At 31.7% G+C, this 22,786-nt stretch overlaps 1 protein-coding gene and 1 long non-coding RNA gene across 2 annotated transcripts; both read right to left on the bottom strand.

The window, feature by feature from the left end:
• Positions 1-12,806: 12,806 nt before the first annotated feature.
• LOC112604396 (piggyBac transposable element-derived protein 3-like) lies at positions 12,807-15,526 on the bottom strand. Its single transcript, XM_025353424.1, has 2 exons — positions 13,077-15,526; positions 12,807-13,007 (listed from the first exon to the last, which is right to left on the bottom strand). The coding sequence occupies exons 1-2, from the start codon at positions 14,816-14,818 to the stop codon at positions 12,851-12,853; spliced, it is 1,899 nt and encodes a 632-aa protein (XP_025209209.1). The 5' UTR covers positions 14,819-15,526; the 3' UTR covers positions 12,807-12,850.
• A 3,793-nt stretch (positions 15,527-19,319) lies between these two features.
• On the bottom strand, positions 19,320-21,635 carry LOC112604397. The gene is made up of 4 exons (XR_003115225.1): positions 21,498-21,635; positions 20,782-21,436; positions 19,640-19,850; positions 19,320-19,529 (listed from the first exon to the last, which is right to left on the bottom strand). It is a non-coding gene; the product is annotated as an uncharacterized LOC112604397 (long non-coding RNA).
• Positions 21,636-22,786: the final 1,151 nt, after the last annotated feature.

Genomic DNA, 22,786 nt, shown 5'->3' with positions numbered 1-22,786 from the left:
AATGGAATCATATATTCATATGCGAAACGTGATTTTTAGTTAAATAGTTCGATTAATCAAGCAGGCCTCTGGGCAATGTGGGTAAATCATCTATGAGCTAATGATCGTCTTAGCGATTGCCATTGGATATTTGCATGTGAGATGTATTATATTGAATTCATTTAATTATATAATATATCATATATATTGTATAATGTATAACCATGTATGTACGCGTATCCATAACATAATAATATATATATTATATAATGCAGGTCTATACCTCCGGTGATATTGTATGGTCCGTAGCCTTGAATGGCATAAGTACACGCACAAACGCACCGTCGCGTATTATATTATTTTAAAAGTACCATAAATATACATTTATTTGATTTCGCATTCAACCCGGCCGACATTGTATTCATTTGCCGCGTTTATATTATATATATTATTGTTATTATTATTATTATTATGTATGTACGGTTCGGTGTGGAAAATTTCAAAATTTTTGTTGTTTTGTCTTCTATGCGGTGCAGATATCAGCTATTATATACGCGATCGCCTTCATTATATTATTATATACGCGTTGTGTACATATTATTATATATACTTAGCAGCAGTGTGCGTACCTATACACACACACATATAATATATATATACGTAGATATAGGTAATATTATAATGTGCTTATTGTAAACGCCGCCGTACGAAGGTTTCTTTACACGCGGCAAATCCAAAACTAATTACGAGTGTTGTTGCACGCGTCCATATCATACGCATACACACACACATACAAACAGTTACGCGCTTTTGAACGTTTGAATATTATCGACAATTGGCGATCTCTGCGCGAAGAACAGATACGAAGAGATAAATGGGCTGTTGCCCAGGTATGTACACGCGTGTACAATTACGCCGTACCTTTACAGTCTGTACCTTTATAGTCGGTGTGCTGTACAACTACTGTGCAATGCGCACGCGAAGGTCTAAAATAAACGGCGGCGGCAACGATCAACAAAAAAAAAAAAAAAAAAAAACAAGTAGAAGAAGAATACGGAAAAACAATAATAAAATCGAAAATAATAAAACGTTTTACATATACTATACGAAAGCGATCGCGATTTAACGCGACGCGATAACGTGACGCGTCTGGATTGAGAAAAAAATAACTCGCAGACATTACCGCATATAGTCCGGGTGCGTGTGTTATTATTGTTGCCATCGAGCACAAATTACGAACACTGTTTAATCCGCAGTAACGCTGCTATTACAATATGACCGACTGTGTGATAATGTGGTTTTACTTAAACTTTTGTACCACCTACGTAATAGAATAAATGGGGTTTTTTTTCTCCGATCGATACACGCACGCAATACGTATTTTTGTATGAATTGTTGAAGTTTTCACTTTTCATATTCTGTACGAAGTCCATTATCAAATATACTATACAATTTTACCGTTATTATTAATTGTTATACTATTTTTGTGCATATTATGTTATGAAATTTGCATAGAAAAACGGTAGGAAATCACTCCGGTGGTTGAATAATTATTTTTCTGGATCATAAAATATAATACATACCTTCATAAATTTCCCGCCACGGGGGCTCACAGAATAAGTGTCAAAATTGTTTTCTTATTTTAAATTAATGAATACTTTGCCAAAATAAGAATATCGCAATATTATAAAAAATAGTTAAATTTACAAAATTATATGGCATGTGGAATCGGGATCTCGTCATTAAAGTCTCTTTAAGAGCTAATCATTCCGCACACGAATCGAACGAGTAGCATGTTTAGCTGTACGCTGCAATGTGCTTAGTATAATAATAATAATATATATTTTAATAACATGTAGTCGGATACATGGATGTTTATATACATAATATATATCATAAGAACACTGAACGAGGCTGTCTTATTATCTCTTCTCTGACACGTGACGTGTGCTCTTTTCCAGTAGAACACATCGTATTAGCGTCAAACCGACAATTTTGAGTATTTTACACACGTTATTTTATATTTTTAAATTACTTTTAATTATATACATTAAAAAAAAATAAACTTACCTATATATATACATAAATATATTATGTATGCACCTAAATACATAGCAGACAGACCGCGGTATTAATTTATAAATACATTTGCTTTTAAATCAAATAATGAATATTAAAAAAAACTCCGAAAATTTTGTAAACATATTAGGATAAAAAAAAATAATAATAATAATTTTAAAATCAACCAGATGGTCGTAGTACCTAAACGAGGAACCGGAATTCGACGTATGATTTTGGTTTATTTCAAATAAATATTATATAAATCCCCCAGTGTATCCAAAATTTAAATTATCTTTTCTCTTTCAATAATAACAAACCACTCATGTAAAAAAAAAAAGAATGAAAATAACCGTTAAAGCATGCAAGAAACGTGTTTCAATGTCATTTTTTTCATTCATTCGGAGTCAGAGTAATATAGTGGAAATATTAATAATACGCGGTAGTCCTTTGGTATAACAAAATACCTCACACAAAAACGTTTTTAACATACTTGATTTAAACTGAAAATATTATTTTTTTTAATTAAATTTTGTGTATAATTGATACAAAACATCGAAATCGACAGCCTAAATGCTCCGCTTGATTATTTTGTTCTTCGTTGTAGCATAGCAATGACGTCCCTAGACCAAATTATAAAAGAGGAAGGGCGAACTCAATATAATATAAACTTTACATAAAAAAGATCAAGGGGGCAGGAGGTTGAATAGGCCTTCGCCCCCCCTCAGAGAACACCACTGCAGCAACATATAGATACAAAAACAACCACATTGCCAGGGGTTGGATATAGCATGTACGTTTGTATATATTTTTGGGGTGAAAAATGTAAGACCTAATGGCGTATATGAAATGCTACTATTATAGTTCTGCAGTACCCTAACGTGAAGTAATTTATGACGGAGAGTATTGCTCAAAGACAATTCTCAACGTATATAGAGTATTATGTGGAACTACAACTGTATAACATATTATATGCACTACGTAATATTATACACGAAATATTATACCAGTTTAAGACATTCACCAATTCACTTGACTTGACAGCGCATTATTAAGACTACAGTAATATAATATTGATAGGTACTTAAGGTTAGTCTACGCATAAGTAAACTACTATGATAATAAACATTTAATTATCGAAAAACAGTAGATACATACCGCTACTAATTTAAGTCTTTTTAAAATAAACGAGCGCGAAAACTTAATTTAAAAAATAATAATAATAATAATATCGAATGGTGCACTAAACAGAACTATTATAGTTTTACGTGTTTACCGTCAGCCACGTATATGTGCATGAGAAAAAAAAATACTTTAAAACGAAAATGTTTTAACAATAAATTACAATTTTCATTTAACATTTCGTCATTTTTAGCGATACGGTTTTAAAATCGTTCAACCTTATCAAATTTTTTTCAGATGTTTTTGGTAACATCGATTATACGTTTTTACCATTGTGAAGTGTGAATGTACCTGAGGTATAATATGATGTGTAGTATTCTATTTTTTTTTTATGTCGATCAAGTATTCATGACTGTATTTAAATAGTTTTATGCCACCAATCATCACGCCGTTTGAAATAAATTGAAAAAAAAAATTAAAATCAAATCGACAGTGTTTTGTAAAAAACTATCAACAGTATAGATACTTGGTGTACGCATTACGAGACTATAAATAGTATACATAGTTATAGAAACAAAGTATGCGGAAACGAGAACGGATCATACTCTACTTATAGGTGATATTAAAATTGTTGCTATTTATGATTGCAAATCACTTGATAGGCATAATACGATATAAAAAAGTAATTAGTTCTAGAGAGTAGTCCGCATCCAGTGAGGAGTATTATCAATCGTCATCCATTTTCATGGGTATTCAATATTTACTATTTATACCTATTTATATTATTTGTAAAAGTTTTCAAACACGTTAAAGTGTCTTCTGAAATAAATGACCGTATGACCCCCGTATGCGTGTTATCATCACAATATCGAAAACGTTTAGTAGGAACCGCGATTAGACGGCGATCGAACAATCCGAAAATCAAATCGCCTAATATGCCGGTCGACGCGGGTAAAGGTCACGGTGGCTAGAAGGGGTGTTCCTAGTGCAAGTCCACCAACAGAATTTACTCCACCACACCACGCCCTAATACGGATGACCCTCGAAAACGGATTTGGCCTAACACGATTATTATGCGTCGCCACCGCGATACCGTGTCGGGCTCGGCCGCGTCGAGACGAGCACGACAAATTTCTTTTTCGGCAATGTGCGCGCGCGGCTAAACGGCTGCAAACAAATTCGTCAACCGCGCGCCCCCCCGCGTTCATCACACACGTAATGGTATCCTGCGAGCCCCGCGTCGACGCACACGCGATCGCACACACGCAGGACACACACCCACCCACACACACACACACATTCACACAAGTCATTGTAATAATAATATAACATAATGTGTAATGAACGGCTGCGCGATGAGAAACGAACGGCGGCGCGGTGGTCGCCCGGCGACTGGAGGAGCGTACCGGGTTTAATTATCATTTGTTGGTGCGCGACCGATGTCGACCACAAATATTTTTCCATTACCGTTTTCCCTGCGCGCCCGTAAATAATAATTGGCCACGTACGCGCGCGCGCACGCACGCACACACACACACACACACACACACACATGCACGCGCGCGACAAAGAGAGGTGATACGTAATAATAACGCGTCGAGCAGAGATGGCGACAGAGCGAGTGAGACACACGCACCGCGCGGGCGCGCACACACACACACACACACACACACACACACACACATACGGACAGAGACAAAAACATACGGTCTTTAATAACGACATCCGACCAACCGAGAAGAATTATTATTATTATTATTATTATTCTTAAACTTTTCGGTATACGCACGTGCTTGCGAGTGCGCGCGCACATGTGTGTGTGTGTGTGCGCCCGCGCGCGTGTGTACCGCGAGACGTCGACCGACTCACATATTATAATGACGAAGATCCTCCGGCCCGGACCGTAATGATAATAATAATAATTGTTATTACTGCTCGCGCGGATGACCGCAACATCACGATTTGTTATTTTTATTTTTATTTTTTTCATCTCGTCCTTTTCGTCCCCCCCCCCCCGCGGAAATCCGATGTGAGTGTACGCATAATAATGCGATGTCGGATGTACACACTAGTCGCCGTATACGGAGCGCACGGATTTTGTACCTATCTATATTATGATATTGTATTTAGGTACAACGGCAGCAGCGTACGCCATTGTGCTCGCAGAGTGTGAATTCCGCGTAATCGCCACCGCCCCTCGCCCACTACCGCGGCGTAAGGCACTCGCGGTGATACTATTATAATATAGGTATTGTGCACATCGAGTGCGTTGCATGAGTTTATTTCCCGTACGACGGCCGAGATCGTAAAAAATTACGATAATTTGTACATTATTCAGTTGGTTCACGAAATCGTACCGCGGCGGGGCCCCGATACCGATGTCGTCGTTAAATTTCATAAATTTCTCCCCTCCGAAGGGTTTCGTAATGCGATATGTCAATATGTCACTTATTGCCTCGATCGGAATTCCAACAACATCACGTAAACCGCAGCTGTTTTGGTGTGCTGCGCGCGACACACAAATACACAATACCTGCACATTTAGGTACACTGATTTACCTATATGTATTTATATTATGGCTAGCTGCAGGTTCCGTCGACTAGTCGTGATCGTTATTTTTACGCGCGTATATCAAAATATACACATAATATTATGTTAAAAATCATAGTATGTTTTATACAGTATACATCATAATATAGTGTATGATAATTTATAGAATCGCCCCGGTGGTTTTCGGCCTTTTTATTGCTATAACTACGGCCCCCCCGGATGATCGAGTTCAACTTCTATTCACTTTGATCGTCGTAATTCGTACGTTTATAACAATATAAATAATATATACCTACGCGTATATATCATTATAAGAACGACTGATGTATTATATAAGTGTATAACACGAATACGTTATATATGTATATATATAAGCGAGATATACAATATGTATATATTTATATATGACATGTTATAAAACATTAAGTACGTCTAGAACTACGTCGTATCATGGCAACCTGAATAATTCAAATATACTCGAGCCGAGCTGGTTACCTTGGCAATATAAATAATCGTTAATTAAATAGAACAACTTTGACGTACGGTTTTAATAATTCGTATTATTATCGTTATTTTTTATCGAGAATATTCGTCTTCTTTGAATAAAGTGATTTCGTATATAGGTATTCATCTAGCTATCTACTATAGTTTCTTTATTATACCAACGTCCTCCGTTTTTGAAAGAGGAGAAACGGTCTAACCAAAGAAAAGCGTCACACAAATATCTTGACAGTGATCAATCGATCGCATATCATCGTTAGAGATATGTACATGACATCGAATGTTTAGGGAAAAATTCATCGAATAACAATAGTCTTGTAGAATCTCAACAAAAAGAGAGACGTTTATTTAAATTATATAAAATACAACGAAATACCTAATACCCGTAGAATATTCGATATGATAATGCATAGAGTCGAGACACTATCGCGATAATGTAGCAATAAACACAGTGATAGCGGCTCGAAAACGGTTTTAAAAAGTCGGTTAAGACCTTGATCTTTTTCAAAAAAAATCTTATTTTAACATTGAAACCACTAGCCACAAACAGAACCAAAAGTTTTTAAACCTGAGTTAAAACTTAATTGAAACATAAACCAAAATCGAAAATTTTAAACATAACTGCTCTTATAACCGAAACTAAAACAGCTGAAATTTCAAACGATTTCCTGTCCTGACAGTTAAACATAATAAATAGATATGTTTTAATATTGAATAATGTACAATATAAAAGCTGTACTATAAATATTCTACACCTAACAAAACAACTAAATTGTATGTGCACTGAAAATACTTCACCCGGCGCCAGATTCCACTGCCATGAAGTATTGTGCTAGTAGGTAATTCGAGAAAACCGCAGCGATGTTCACGGGAGTGTCACCCCAAGTCCCGCAACAAAGGTAAATTGAACGCGATGCATCGACTATAATTAATAATAGTAATTATTATAATAAATGCTCATAGTTGTGCTTAATTACTACATCGGTTTTTCGAAATAAATACAAAACAACAAGTTTCTATGTGTAAAATAGTATATACGTATTTTAATAACATAAAGAATGAAATCGTCACCTGAATAGTTTGGCCACGCGTACCTACATGCTGAGGTAGTAATAGAAGACTTCCGGTGAAGCCCAAAGTCGCGATATACATAATAATGAATGATAATATATGATGTGCTAATTAGTATAAAATATTTACCAACATAACTATTAAAACTCAGCCGGTTAACCACTCTATTATACAATGTTTTCGAAACTTGTAGGTATTTTCTATAAAACACCCAATATCATAGTGTCTCGTATTATACTATAAACCATTCATATGTTATTTACTATAGCCGTAGTTGAACTTCACGCCCTATTGTATTTTGGTCCATTGAACGAAACAGAGAAACAGAACGAGTCATACGCGGTTATGTATACGTATAATATTGTTCATAGCGATGATCAGCAAAATATAAAAACGAATTTCGATTATATTAACGATCAACAAATATTATAGTAAATATGTGTGAACATTTTCAATAAATGACGAGCATCGAACACGGAAACGTTTGCTTAATTTGTAAAAGAACTATATTGTTAATTAACAAGTGGTACAGGATATTTATTTGAATGCATAATATTATGAAGTGATTTCAATAATCCCACGTGTAAATTAAAATATTTAGGCAGAATATTTGAAACAAAAAAATGTGATCATGTTAACATTAACCGTATGAGTGTGCATAACTGTTGCATAAAAATAAGCATACGTTTAATATTTAATCATTTTGTCTATAAATAGATATTTCGTAGATAAATTTTAAATAATATAAAATAATATACATACAAAACTACACATTTGTATATGTATATTTGATGTAAAAATATTACATGACGTACTAATAAATTATAGTATTATGTAATAAGGAATGACATTTATTGTATATTTGAATAAATTCGCTAAAAGTAATTAACAATTGGTAAATATAAATGTAATATATATATATATTAATGTATCACGTCAAATGGATATTTGTATGAAAGAAAGCCTAATCATATTTACAAATTTGACAACCCCATGCGAGACAAACTCTATTATACTTTTTAGTTTCTACGTCCAAAAACTTCACACTGAACTTTTTTCAAATTAAATTGATTCAGTCTGTAACGAATATATATTCGCATTTTACGAAGTTGGAAAACTACTTTTAACCGAATACACTTAAACTTAATACACTTACTCATATTATATATATATATATATATTAGTGCAATCAGTGGAGAAGGTTCATTAGTCGATCTTAAATTTTTACAGCGAGGTTGTGGCTCATAGATGTACCGTAATTTTGTCACCCCGTCATTAAAGCATTGAACTGAATGAACCCCTCCCTCGCATTTAATGGTATATACAATAATATAATACATTAAGTAGCTCCCACGCTCCGCTCTGAATATCTAAAATTAATCTATTAAGTACCAACAGCTGTCAATCAGTTATACGTTTATAGTAACGACGACTGCGCATTTGTTTTAGCTACTTGTATGTAGATATATACAAAACGATTCTATGACGGTCATTAACTGAAATTTATTCGAACTTTTATTGATACTGTATGTATAAAAATAATAATAATAATAATAATATATAATTGTATCCACGCGTGGTTTCGATACATTAGTTGTGATAGGACTTAAATTAATAAAAAAAATACATTACCTATATTGATATAATAGAAAATCAGGATAAGAGTTCACGATGCTTATGCGTTTTTGTGAAACGCATTGTTCAAACAACATGCCTACAGTGCACACGAAAGATGATATATTATGTTTCGTAATATAATAACGATTTCCTACAGGAGAAGTGAACTGAATATATATATAAATACGCAGCGAATAAAATAAATAGTTGCCTTCCACGGGTTAGTTGTAGTAGTAATAATAAACGAACAATCGATCAACCATAGTTAAAATCAAACGGACAATAATAGAATAGAATATATACGTGGCATTCGTTATATATATAAATCCTATATAGCCATATAAGTACGCGTGGGGGATTTATATCGAAGAGATTCGACGTATATAGAAGTGTTGATCGAATGCAGCGTGAACTGCCTTTCTGAATCGGTACATGTGTACGGAGGACACGACGCTGCTTATTAAATATTTGAATAAAAAACCGTCAAGCATTTGAACCTCTGGTAAGTATATTTATGTGTAGGCACAATAAGTTAATGTTATTTCTCGTATAAGTGTTTATCGTCCGAGTCTAAGAACTAAGAACGTATGAAGTCACATTTTAAGATATAAGTAATTTAAAGTATTTTAAGTGCGTTTTCTGAAGTATATGTATAATTCATATAATATACAATTTCGACGCGAGTATGATAATTAAAGTATTATTGTATTTATATAATATTATTTGTGTATCATGTACCGATGATGAGCATCAAATTAATTTGGGAATTAAGTACATCGTGTAAACAATTTTTACGTATTAGGAGATGTTCATTAGTAATGATTATTTAATTTAATTGGTGAAATCTAAATATCTAATTGACTTCCTAAAATAATCATATTTATGGTAAGAATTTCAAAACTTAAAATTACAATATATGTAAAATATTAATAACTTTTAAATTCAAAATATTGTTTTGATCGTTGATAATCGCAATGATTGGTAATCACTAATCACTAATCAGTATTTTATTTTGAACTAAATGCATTTACTTTTTTTATATTATATTATAATTAAATACATTTAACAAATATTATGTCTTAATACACGTGAAATAAATATCCGTAATTTACTAATTATTAACAAGTGGATTAAATACATCGGTAGCCCGGTAAAATATCGCGTGACGAAAATATCGCAACAAAAATGTCGTGAAACCAATATATTTTAAGAAATAATACCGCCATAAATTATTATTGCATCTGTTAAATTCAAATACACCAATAATTTAAAAGAACAAGACAGTCAGTTGGGCTGAACTAGTAAAGAATGTAGTAGTAGATTAACATAATCGAGAGTTTGAAGATCATCTTCAAGGTATTTCATTAAATATATACTTCCATTAATCTATATACATATTTTATTATTTTTTTTTTTTAATATTTTTATTAATTTTATTAAATTATTAATATTTTTATCAATTCTACTATAAAATGTTTACATAACAATATTATATGCTTTAAAAATTGAATTATATAAAATTATTTATAACTATTATAAAATGTCAATCAATAATCAATATTATTTATTTCTAACTAAATTACTGCTATATTCCATACTGGCGATTGTGAGCTGGCGATATTTATTCCATGCGATATTTTGGTCACGCGATATCTTACTGCCGATATTTTGTCGGGGATTCAAATACATCAATGTTTAAATTTAAATGCACGTGAACCAAAAACATATAATCACGCAAATCTTAATTCATATTAAAATCCGAGAACTTTAATTTGTATACATAGCAGACATAATAAAATTGAAAAAATATATTACCTACCTATTAATAATTAATCAGAATCTAGTCGTGCGATTGTAAAAAATCGAATTTAATACTAGCATTATATTGTATATTAAATACATTTAATACATCATATAATTATAATATAGTGTAAAATATATGCAATTATTGATAATTATAATTTATGACGTGTTTAAATAATTTCAAACTTAGACAAATTATACGGAGAACCTAACCTAAGCGTGAAAGAAATCAGCAACAATTCATTCAAAATTGATATCGTTATGATCAACTTTAATTCCGTGGATAGTGGTACAGTACATTATTATGGTAATACTAATATCGTTATGAAACGATGAACCGGAGAAATATTTGTACGTAAATGTCGAAATACATACTATTATTATATACTGTCGTGTTACTTCCGGTTACATTGTATAAATATTTTTCTGATTGTACATGCACATCTACGTCTATATTATAAGTGTATAATATTATAACATATATATACATACTAGTAAGTTAGCATACAAATGCATAAGAAAAACGCTCTTGTTTTTTCCATCTCAGGGAAAAAAAAATTATTACTTTTTTTTCATAATGTGTGTATATGTTACACATATATTTTTTAAATGACGTAATTTCGTAGAGAAGAGGGTTGAAGGTCCATCGCTTGCAGAGCCCCGGGGTAATTTAATAAACGGTATGAGGCTAAGCTAAAAAGCTAATGTAAAAATCAATACGAGTTCGGGTATCCCCCCCTTGGGGTTTTCATCTCACCCGCGCCCAGTCATCCCATCCCCGTAGCCGCCGCAGCGCGTGTATTTTTTAACAGGTCTCGAGCCCCGGCCGGACCGCATTATATTCTGTGTGAGAAACTTTCCAAGTTTTTATTTATCAAAAGTTCGCCTCCACTTACCCAACTCACGCCCCACTCATGAGACTATCCTACCCCTCGCCAAGGCCGACTCGCACGACCGACCCTCCGGCCTTGCATCTCTTATTTATCAAAGTTCCATTATAATATTATATATACCGGCGCGGCAAACTACAACGCGATGGTGAGTGAGAAGAAACGAGTGAGAGGGTGAAATGATGATAGGGCGTGAAGGGTAGTGTGCGGGTTAGAAGGCGGGCGGGATGTAGGCGGCAGTGCCGGTGGTATGGAATGGAAATGACGTGGGGAGGAAACGCAAATTTTTTCCTCTCATTTTCGCTGGAGACACGGTCGTCATGGCAACGTGCCCGGGCATTAATAATACAGAGTATATTATATATATATATATACATATATAACGCAAAAAACCTAAGAAAAAACCAGCGTGTGCTCGTTCTAACAAAGATCGGAACCGAAAAAATGTCCTTTCGAATTTAACGCGGCCACCACCCTTTTCCGTCCCTTGGTTATAAATAGGCTTGCCAGATCCCCAGAAATTACCACCAACCCCATCCCCTCAACAGGCCGAAACCCCCGGTAATGTAGTGCCTATGCGCCGTGTACACTTCGTACGACATTATATTATTATTGTATAATACAGGATATTTACACACACGTGTATATGTCAAATTTTGTTGACGTCGTCCAAGAACGCGAATAGAAAGTAGCTATTTTTGTATTAACAAAAATCATCCTTTAGAACAATGTCGAATCAATTCCGTCAATGACAATAATTAACCTCTTCATGCATGATTTCTTTTATTAACAAAAAAAAAATGTACCTATATGTAAATTTTGACGTAGAATTCGAAAAAAATACTTAAAAAAATATCAAAACATTATTTAAAAAGATATTTAAAAAACAAAATCCGGCAACATTTGGTGCCATCCCGTTTTGAAGTACTCAACTACATTACCACAAACAAATAAATAAATAGTGTATAAAATATGTTTAAATTTTATTATTATAAAACAAAAGAAGTATTAATTGATTAATTATTTTATGATAACATACATATACATCAAATATAAAAAAAAATTAAATTCCAAATTTTAAAATTGTTAGTTAATTATTTTATAGCTTGAAATAAAAAATTAATTTACATACAAAAAAAAAGTTTTACTTGTATCGTTTTAAAAATTTTACAATTTAAAATTTACCTACTTGTTAGGTTAGGTACCTACCTACTTAAAATTAAAGAATTTATTTTATATCAATATTAAAAAAATTGAATTATTTTTTCGTATGAAAATTTTCCATACATTCTGGACACACAGGTTCTTGGCATTTACAACAAATATAACGGGTACGTCTTTTGCAGTCAGCATCATGACATCTTGGTGGATGGTTAGTTGAAACTTTTTTTGGGTAGTGGTTAGATCCATCATATCTATAAATCATAATTATTTTAACTAAATAAAATTTAAGTTGTAAAAAATATTTTATATTAGGTACCTACCTTATTACGTTTGAAGTCTTGGTAACAACCCGTTTTTTTAGTGGTATATATTCATCTGTAGCGCCTGGCCTTCCTCGTTTTTTTGATGTAGTCTTATTAAATGCAATTAAAGATGTAGCGATTTCTGCTTTAAAGTTTAGCAGTGACATATTATTATTTGTTTTCTTTTTATATATGATCCATGCGTTAACGATTGATACATTTAGGAAATGAAAAAAAATACGATGGTACCATTTTTTATTTTTAAATAAATGTGCATAATGTGAAATCATACGGTCCATCATATCTACTCCGCCCATGAACATATTATATTGCTGAACTGAAAATGGGCGAGAAACTTGTATAAATTGTTTTGTTTTACGATCAAAACGTTTAGTTTCGTCTTCAGGAAGAGCTCCAGCATACGTTGAAATTGTATGTACTTCTTTATTGTCGACCCAACGTACAACTGAAATATTATCATTCGATGTAGCGACTGAAGATGCACCACGTGGTAATAATTTTCCTGCTACTAAATATGATTGAATATTTTTGACACGATTTAATCTTAAAGTTCCCAAAACAAATATACCATTGTTTCTTAGTTCGGTTAAAAGTGGTAGCGATGTAAAAAGATTATCCATAAATAATTTTATATTTAAATTATGTATGTCATGGCAAAGTCTTAGAACTGAATCACCAATTGGACCAAATTTACTTCGTTTAGATTTATCACTTCCTTGGTACATTTCAAAACAATAAATATAACCAGAAACTCCTGCTCTAGCCCATACTTTGAACCCCCACTTCTTTGGTTTATTTCTAAGATATTGTTTCAAAGAATTTCGACCTTTAAATGGTATCATCATTTCGTCAATTGCTTGGTGTTCTGAATTATCATTTGCCTCATGAAATGTTTGATGTAAAATGTCAAGAACTGGGCGTACTCTCCAGTATCCGTCCCCTTTTACACGTTCCTCGTCAGAAGCAAAATGTAAATTACGTTTTATTTCTTCAAAACGATTATTGGTCATATTATCAGCTATAAAAGGTATTTTTATACCTTCAACAGACGACCAATACATTCTGAGTTGCGGATAACGTAAGTAAGTCATAGCAATGTTTAATCCTAAATATGTTTTAAGTTCATTAACCGTTAATTTAAAATTAGAGCGGTTGTTATTCGCAGCATAAATATTAGACTCCATTGCAATTTTCATAAATAATTTTTCTGGAAATATTTTCATGAAAAACTCAAACGGCGTTTCGCATTCATATGACATATTATTATCTCCTAAAAACGGTGGTGGGTTTTCGCAAAAATCATTATCTTTACCGGAAATCCATGTTCTCGGGGTATCGAAATTTACCGTAGTATGAAAAACAGGTGTAGTTTGATCTGACGAAGACGGAGTAGAGACGGTAGAGTTGGCACTATTTCTTTTTGATCGAGTTTTAACAGGTGAATTATCAAGTAATGAAATATGAGGGACACTTATAATAATAGGATTTTGATCTACGTGAATGTTATTGGTAGATGTGGGAAGTACGTCTGTATTTTCCACACATTCTACAGGCCAATCCATAATATCATCGAAACAATTATTATCAGTATTATAATTTGGTACATCAAACTCACTGAAAAAATGTTCTTCGTCCTCTTCTTGGTCAGAAAATTCAGACCCAGAAGGTATAGACATTTCGTCTTCATCCATTTCAAAATCCAACAAATCCGCAATAGTATGTTCATTTAATTTAGACATTTTCACAAATTATTGAAAAAAAATATATATTTATGAGACCAAATAAACAATACTTTACTCGTACAACAACACAACGTACTGATAATAATGGAAACAATTTAAAATCCATAGATGAAATAAAAACAAAAATAAGACGCATGTAAAGACATGCAATAGTTTGTACGTAAATAGACAAAACGTCATAAAATTGATTGAAAAAATACATCCACCAAATCGGGCTGGCACCAAATGTTTCCATCAACAAATCTCGCTATAAAAATTCTTCCATTTACCAAAACCGGTTTTAATTAATATTATCTTAAACAAAAGTTATAAATCTATTCAGAAATATTTTTTTCGAAAAGTTTATTTGATTTTTATGTATGAAAAAAATTGTCTAAAGTGGATGACTTGTAGTAATTTTGGAAAGCTGTAGTCTTTCTGTTTTTAGTCATTTTCTACCAATTTTAAATATGACTAGCGCTACCTATACTAGTAAAATATAAACATTACTATGTTATCATAATGTAGAATGATATATGAAGACTGTTATAATTTAAGCTGATTTTTAATAAAAATAAATATATATGGCACCATTTGATGCCTCTATGCGGGAAGAGGTTAATTGTATAAAATTAATGGGTATGTGTACATTTGCGAGCATTACACAATAAATTGTAAATTGTAGGTGCACGTACTGATACACATGAAGTTTACCCGGATGCCGACTATAATATTATATTCGTCAAGTAAATATCGTTATAAGCTCGTGTTTAAAAACGCATTTTCAACACGACGACATATACCTGTTATTATATTATTATTATTATTATAACACGAGTAAACGTGATTTAATAATCAGTTGTATTTAAAATGTATACACTTAAGTAAAAAAATTATATTTAGACTCGCTAAACTTAATAATAATATTGTGTCCTTCAAATATCATTTTAAAATTAATAAATGTAGTAACGCTTTTAATATTATACATCCTTCGCACATTATAATTAATGGATCATTTTTGATTTAGTGTTGTGACCTTAAACCATTCGACGTATTAATGTATCCAAGTTTTGACGATTAAAATAATTTAACTAATAATAATGATAGTAATTAATAATAATAGTAATAATTATAATTATACCAAGAGCAAATCTCATAATAAATTCACCAAGTAGATTATAATAAACATAGAATATATTAAAAACAAAATAAATATGTATTATTTAATATTATACATAATTAATCGCGCAATAGTTGTATAGAAATTACAATATATCCATCGTTACGGCTTCAAGTCTAAAATTTAAAAAGTAAAAATCAATTATTTATTATTAATTATTTAATTTTTCAAGTTAATTATTATCGGATGAACCGGTTTTTAGTTTCTTCGTTTCTTGCGTAGCTACACTTGTCTTAAATACGTCCATTAGCTATTTTAGATATTATTTTCAATTTCAATTTTTAACTTTCAACATTAAGTAACTTTTAGCAATAATGCCTACTTAATTCTACTGTATTTAATATTTATAATACCAAATACATAGTTACACATTATTGAGATAATTGCTACATAGTGTTTTGATAAATATAATGATTAATGAGACTAACGCATAAGATCCTTGGAAAAATGTAATTAATAATTAAGTATCAAAATAATAGTTGAAACCCATCTAAGTAGATAATATAATTTATTTCAAAACGTGCTCTGCACAAAATATTAACTAAAATATAAATCTAATGTATTTAGTATTTGGAAAACTTATTATTTTCTAATTAATATAAATATATAATATGTTCCTTATTCGCATTATTAATTTCGTGTCTACAGTATATTAATTAATAAAAATACAACGCACACACACACACACATATATATATATTAAAATATTATAAATTGGTCGTATAACGAATAAATGAATAATAGTAAAAATAAAAATAAGCACAGAGAAAGTTGTTATTAAACTGATATACACGCCGAATAATATGTTAATTTAGTTATTTACATATTTAAAGTAGGTATGCTATAGCCTTTGTTGTTAGTTTTACCTATAAAAGTTTCGTTCTTTCTCAAATATTTGTTTATAATATTTAGTAAATAATATTTTATTTTATTTTTCATTGTGATAATATTATTTTTAATACTCAAAAAGAAGGTCTGCATTGTTTTATAATATTATCTGGAGCTGGTTAGAGTTAATAAATCATTCATAATTATTAATGATTAGAATATTTGGAAAAATAATATATTCAACGCTATTATTGTAGTCGTTACAGATGACAATCGGTTGTCCTTTATGTGAAATCTATTAATAAACACCTATAAAAATATTGAAATATCGTTATGTAATTGCTACTAATAAGACGATAAATATTCAATAAATTGCATTTTGTTTTAATAGAATGCTGAAAAAACGTTTTGTTCTTATTATAGATTGAGGTTATTCTAAATGATATATATTATATTCTACAGAAATTTAAATTATTATCGCTATGATAGTTAGCTTAGTTTAATATATTTCTTCACACATGACAAATTCTCATAGAATATTTTGAATTGTATTTATTAAAATATGTACTTAATTAAATGGTATCGTTAAAAGTTAAAACCTTTTACTGCAATGGATCCACCATACCACCCAATCATTTTAAAAATCAACAAAAGCCATTTTAAATAATGTAATAATATGAACGTATCTAATTTATACTACTATATAAAATTGCAAGAAGATTTTCTATGACTACGCTAACTAAGAAAACAACTGAACCGATTTGGCTGAATTTTTTTACTGTTATACTCGATAGTCTGTTGAAGGTTTTAGTACCACTTTTGTCAATAAAAAATAAAATAAATTAAGAAAAATGGGAAATTTTACGCATATTTAATATTATTATTTAAATTATTGTTTTGTAACCATGGTTACTATTTAAACACTTATGTTTGAAGAGTTGTTATAATATTATATGGAATACAATTTTAAAGATATTATTTATCTATTTATACAATGCATTTATTCACACTGTTTTATGGTAAAATTTAATTAACTCAAAGATTTAATAATAAAAATGTTGTAAAATTAAAAAAACAAAGTTAATTTTTGGGACCTCTCTGCGAGATCCACAAGAACAAAGCTTTTTTATGTTCCAATTTTTTGACGACAATAACATTTTTCCAATTTTTTTTTAAAGGTTATGCTAAATGTTTAATATCGCTAGAAACATTTCAATATGGTTTCATTAATCGTTTTTTATATTTACTTGCTGATCTCGTTGTTAAACGATAAAATTTGAATAAAAAATTCTACATATCAATATAGCATTGTCCGAAGGCAAAATAAAAAACCAATCACGGGCGAAGCCGTGACAGGTCGGCTATAAAATGATAAAAAAATAACTGCAGACCAAGGTTCCCAAATTATCATTATTTGATAAATAGAAATATTACTAATTTGATTTTTGATTACCTACGCTGTCGGATTTATATTTTATTTTCAGTTATAAATTATTAGTAAAATAATTATTGTATTATCTACTAATCTATTTATATAATATTATACAATATTATTTCGCAAGTGATTATAATATTTTCATCATAAATACGATTACAACGATTGGTTTTATAATATTATGTTTTCTATACGGTTATCATATATTTTGAGAACCAATTGCTTATTTAATAACTAATATCTGCTAAAAAAATAAAATATAATAGTTATTAATATTTGAATTAAAACTATATACATTATCAAACATAAAAAAAAAAAAAATTAAAAAAATTAAATTTTATCCCAGCACAGTTTTGTACACTAGAAAAAATTAATTCAATAGTGAAAGGAGCTATTTTTCTCATTATATCGTCCATTTTCGGATTAATAATGTTAAATTACTCAATTTGATCGACTATGATGGTGTCAGCAGTAAATATTTGATTAAAAAATTAGTCTAATATTTTTATAGCTATAACAATCTATATTATTATGAGTATTTTACTCAATAACATGCACAACTACAAAATGTTTGGTCAACTACTAAACTGTGCACCGAACATTGGTCACAACTGTTTCCAATAAGTAGGTACGCACAACATAGTAGGTACAAGTCTTCTAATTTTTTTCGTCTTTCGCTCTCATCTACATGGAGTCTGATGCCTTAATATTGCTCCTCTATAGGGCTTTGTCTTCCATCTCTGTTTTACTCATACCAACTATTTTTGTGTTACTCTTTATTCTATCAATCTATCTCTTCTCCGGTTGACATTTTCTCTCTCTCTCTCTCAATTTTCTTTTACTATAATTTTCATAGCTACTGTAGCCACTGTCACTACCTCCGTGTCACCTCTTCTCATAATAACCATTTCAACCTGTTCTCCCTTGTTTTGTCTACAATTTGTGTAATTCTTACACCATCTCCATAACAAATTAATTTCTTATTTTATCCTCTTTAATCATCTCGCACTCATCTGCTTTAGCATTCTCATCATTGCCACACTCGCTCTCTGTTCTGTAACATCAAAACGAATATATTGTTCAAATATTATTTTGTTTATATAATGAAATATGCCTACAAATATGCGCATTTACTATAGATATGTTAAACGTTTCTTTAATCGGTATTTTAGAATTTAGCAATAAGTTACAACGCATCGTGTGGTCCGATAAGTCTTATACAGCTGACGGTGCTGCCGTGCTGGTACCTGCGATTTGTTTTTTACAGTTGCGGACACTCGTGTACCCTGTAATAAGGACAATGTCATCGCTACAGTTTAAAAATTAATTAAAAATAATTTATTTATCAACAGAACGGTTTAATTGTGCGTTGTCACTTGTTACATTAAAAACGTACGGCAGTCGACAACCGGTTTATTGCGTGTACCCGCGGAAACAGCGGTTAGGTGCAATATTATGTGTACGCCGCACCGTGTTATTATCGCCGAGGCTGTCCGAGCTTATTATTACCGCAAGTATCCCAACGAGAACCGTCGCTGCCATAAATAAAAAGTGAGATGTGGAGAATAGATGTCGTACGTCCGATAATGTGCTCGACACATAGTAGTCTGTTGTACATAAATACCCATGAGAACGAATATAATAAAAGGAATAGTCTAACGAATTAAAACACTTGGCGGCAACGAGTGATATACGATTGCAAATGGAACGATGCGAACGGACCTTTTCCCGTAACACGATTGCAAACGTTTTTACCTGCCTTTAATCGTGCGGTGTTGCCAGATTTGGTGTTAGTCAATTACAAATTATTAAATAATAATTTTTAAAATAATCAAATAGTAGGTATAAGGGTTTTTTACTATTACGCTATTAAAGCAATTTGAATAACCCTATGGCTAAAAAAGATAAATCTAAAATTGAATCAATGTTAAAAAATTATAATGACTACAACTTATTAAATCCACAAGGATCTAATTTTATATTTACAAAAAACTGGAAATTCCTACCTAGGAAAAAAATTTTTAAAAAAATAAAAAATAATTTAAAAACTATTATTTTTAATTTTTTTCAGTTTATACATTATATATATAACAGTGTTATTAATATTTATACTCCGAAATTATTTTAATTAATCAACATTTTAAACACCTCATATTATTTTATATAATTCTATTTTAGTTTGTCACGTAGTTATAATGTAACATTGTATTATTAATTATTATCATATCAAATAGAATTTATTAAAAAAAAAATTTAATTGAATTCCCGAACAAAATAAAACACATTCAGAAATTATAAAATTGGCAACGTAGTCTATAAAAACGTTCGCAATCGTTGGTTTTTCGGTTAAAAAAACAAATCGTTTGATAAGTGACATTCGTTCGCAATCATTTTATAAAAAAGGTAAAACGTTCGCAATCGTACATATTTTATTGTGATAACGATTTCCGTCAGCCGAATGCGCGTAGCAATAAAATAATAATTATATAACATAATATTATGTACACATAACAGTAAGTAATACATATAGATACGTACACGTCTACGACGGTCTCACAGCAATCGGTTGATTTCGGTACGTTGGCCTCGCGCGGAGATGACAGCGTCTAATTAAATCTGCGCGGAGTTAATACAGATGCACCTTTATACATAGATAGGCGCATACGCACCGCCTCCTAAAGCTACACAAACACGCACGTCACGTACACGCTACACCAGAGTTTGGCTAAATACGGCACTGCTGTTAATAGCATTGCTCCGTATGACAAAATATTATATTATTATTATCGTGCACGCGTATTATTGCAGTTATTATCATTATTATTATTATTATTATTACTATTATAGGTACTTATTAGTAGCACAGCGTGTCGGGAAAAATCGTAGGTAGCGTCGACGAGACGAGGTGGAAAAACGTCGTACGTACAACAACAGTGGACACTGCACAAGACGGACAATGGCGACGATATCTGGTCGCGCGAGTTTAATGACACATCTCGCACATACACACATACACACACGCGCGAGAAGCTGTGGATTGAAAAAATAATAATAATAATAATAATAACAACAACGACGATGATAATAATAAAATATTAATAAACGTATATAATAATAAGTCTCTGCGTTTCCCATTCGAATGTTGGCGGCTACCGCTGCACTTGCCCGCTGTAGGTATCTAATATTGTGTTACCTGTGAATACATATTATTTTATAGTAAGTACGTCAGGTACGTCGACTGCGATTACACGTACACCCTGTACATTGACGGATGACGACGACGACGACGTTCATTGTTGCCCGCGCCCGTGGCGTTAATAATCAAATGTGAACCGAAATAATAACGACTATACATATATTAATAATAATATAATAGGTGTATACGGGATGATAATGAAATAAAAAAACTGCGCGCGCAACATGTACACACATCATACCGAAGACGACGACGGCTAAGAGAGAAACGGCAGTGGCTGCAGCTGCTGCGTGCCCGGGATAATGGGAAAAGGTGAAATAATGAGACGCGTGTCGTGTGTGTGTGTGTGTGTGTGTATGTGTGTGTCGAAGTCCATCGCGTGGCGGAGCGGAGGAGGATTAGATTTGGCATAAAAATATTATAAAAAATGACGCGACGTGCGTTTACCGTGATTATACGCATGTGTTCGGTGTGTTGTGATAATAGCTGATACGTCGTAAACACTATTAAATATATTGCAGACTGCACGACAAAGAACATAATATTTAGTTCTCTATGCTCATAATAATATATTATATAATATTACATATCATATAGGTATGAGTACACGCGTTATCAGGTATATATGTACATAGGTGCATAGGCATTCTATACATTGCAATATTTATATACATATAGAATTAAATGTAAGATATTATATTATATCGTGCTATTGTTGGATCTGTAATAAAAACGTCATCTCGTAAACTGCTGCAGTCGTGATGGATACTGTTGGCGTGCATATTATTCTGCTGCGGTGAAGTACATACGTATAACACATAATATTTTATTATACTAGTACAATAGTGCATTTACTATTAAAATATTATAATCTGAGGATTCCACTATGAATTTGTTGTGACGCATTCCAGAATATTATAACACGCGTGCAGCAGCAGTGGTGGGATTCGGAGCAAATACGTATGTACCTATAGCTTAGGTATATTATGTTTTGGTAAAGGATAGATTCGTTTGTTTGGGATATATTTTGAAACATTATTTTGCACTCACGACTCGCGGCTTACGAATTTACGATATCCGGGAGGAGGATTTGACGTGCACCGCGGCCACCTGCCGAATACTCGATCAGCGATGGTTTACTGCCGCGAGTTTGGTTTTATTTTTTAATAATATCGACAGTGTATAGTATAAACAATTTATACTAATATTATTATATTATTCGTGCGCACGTTTCGAATATAACACAGTGATATTATATACCTTACGAAACTATGCGAAAATACGCACGATTTGTTTATAATTTTTTCAAAGAAACGATTGCAGTTCGTAAAGCTCACTACGGAGATG

Source organism: Melanaphis sacchari, unplaced genomic scaffold, assembly GCF_002803265.2.
Source record: "Melanaphis sacchari strain LSU unplaced genomic scaffold, SCAv2.0 Contig11_pilon_pilon, whole genome shotgun sequence".
Taxonomy (NCBI): Eukaryota; Metazoa; Arthropoda; class Insecta; order Hemiptera; family Aphididae; genus Melanaphis; species Melanaphis sacchari.
This window is presented reverse-complemented; position numbering and strand designations above follow the sequence as displayed.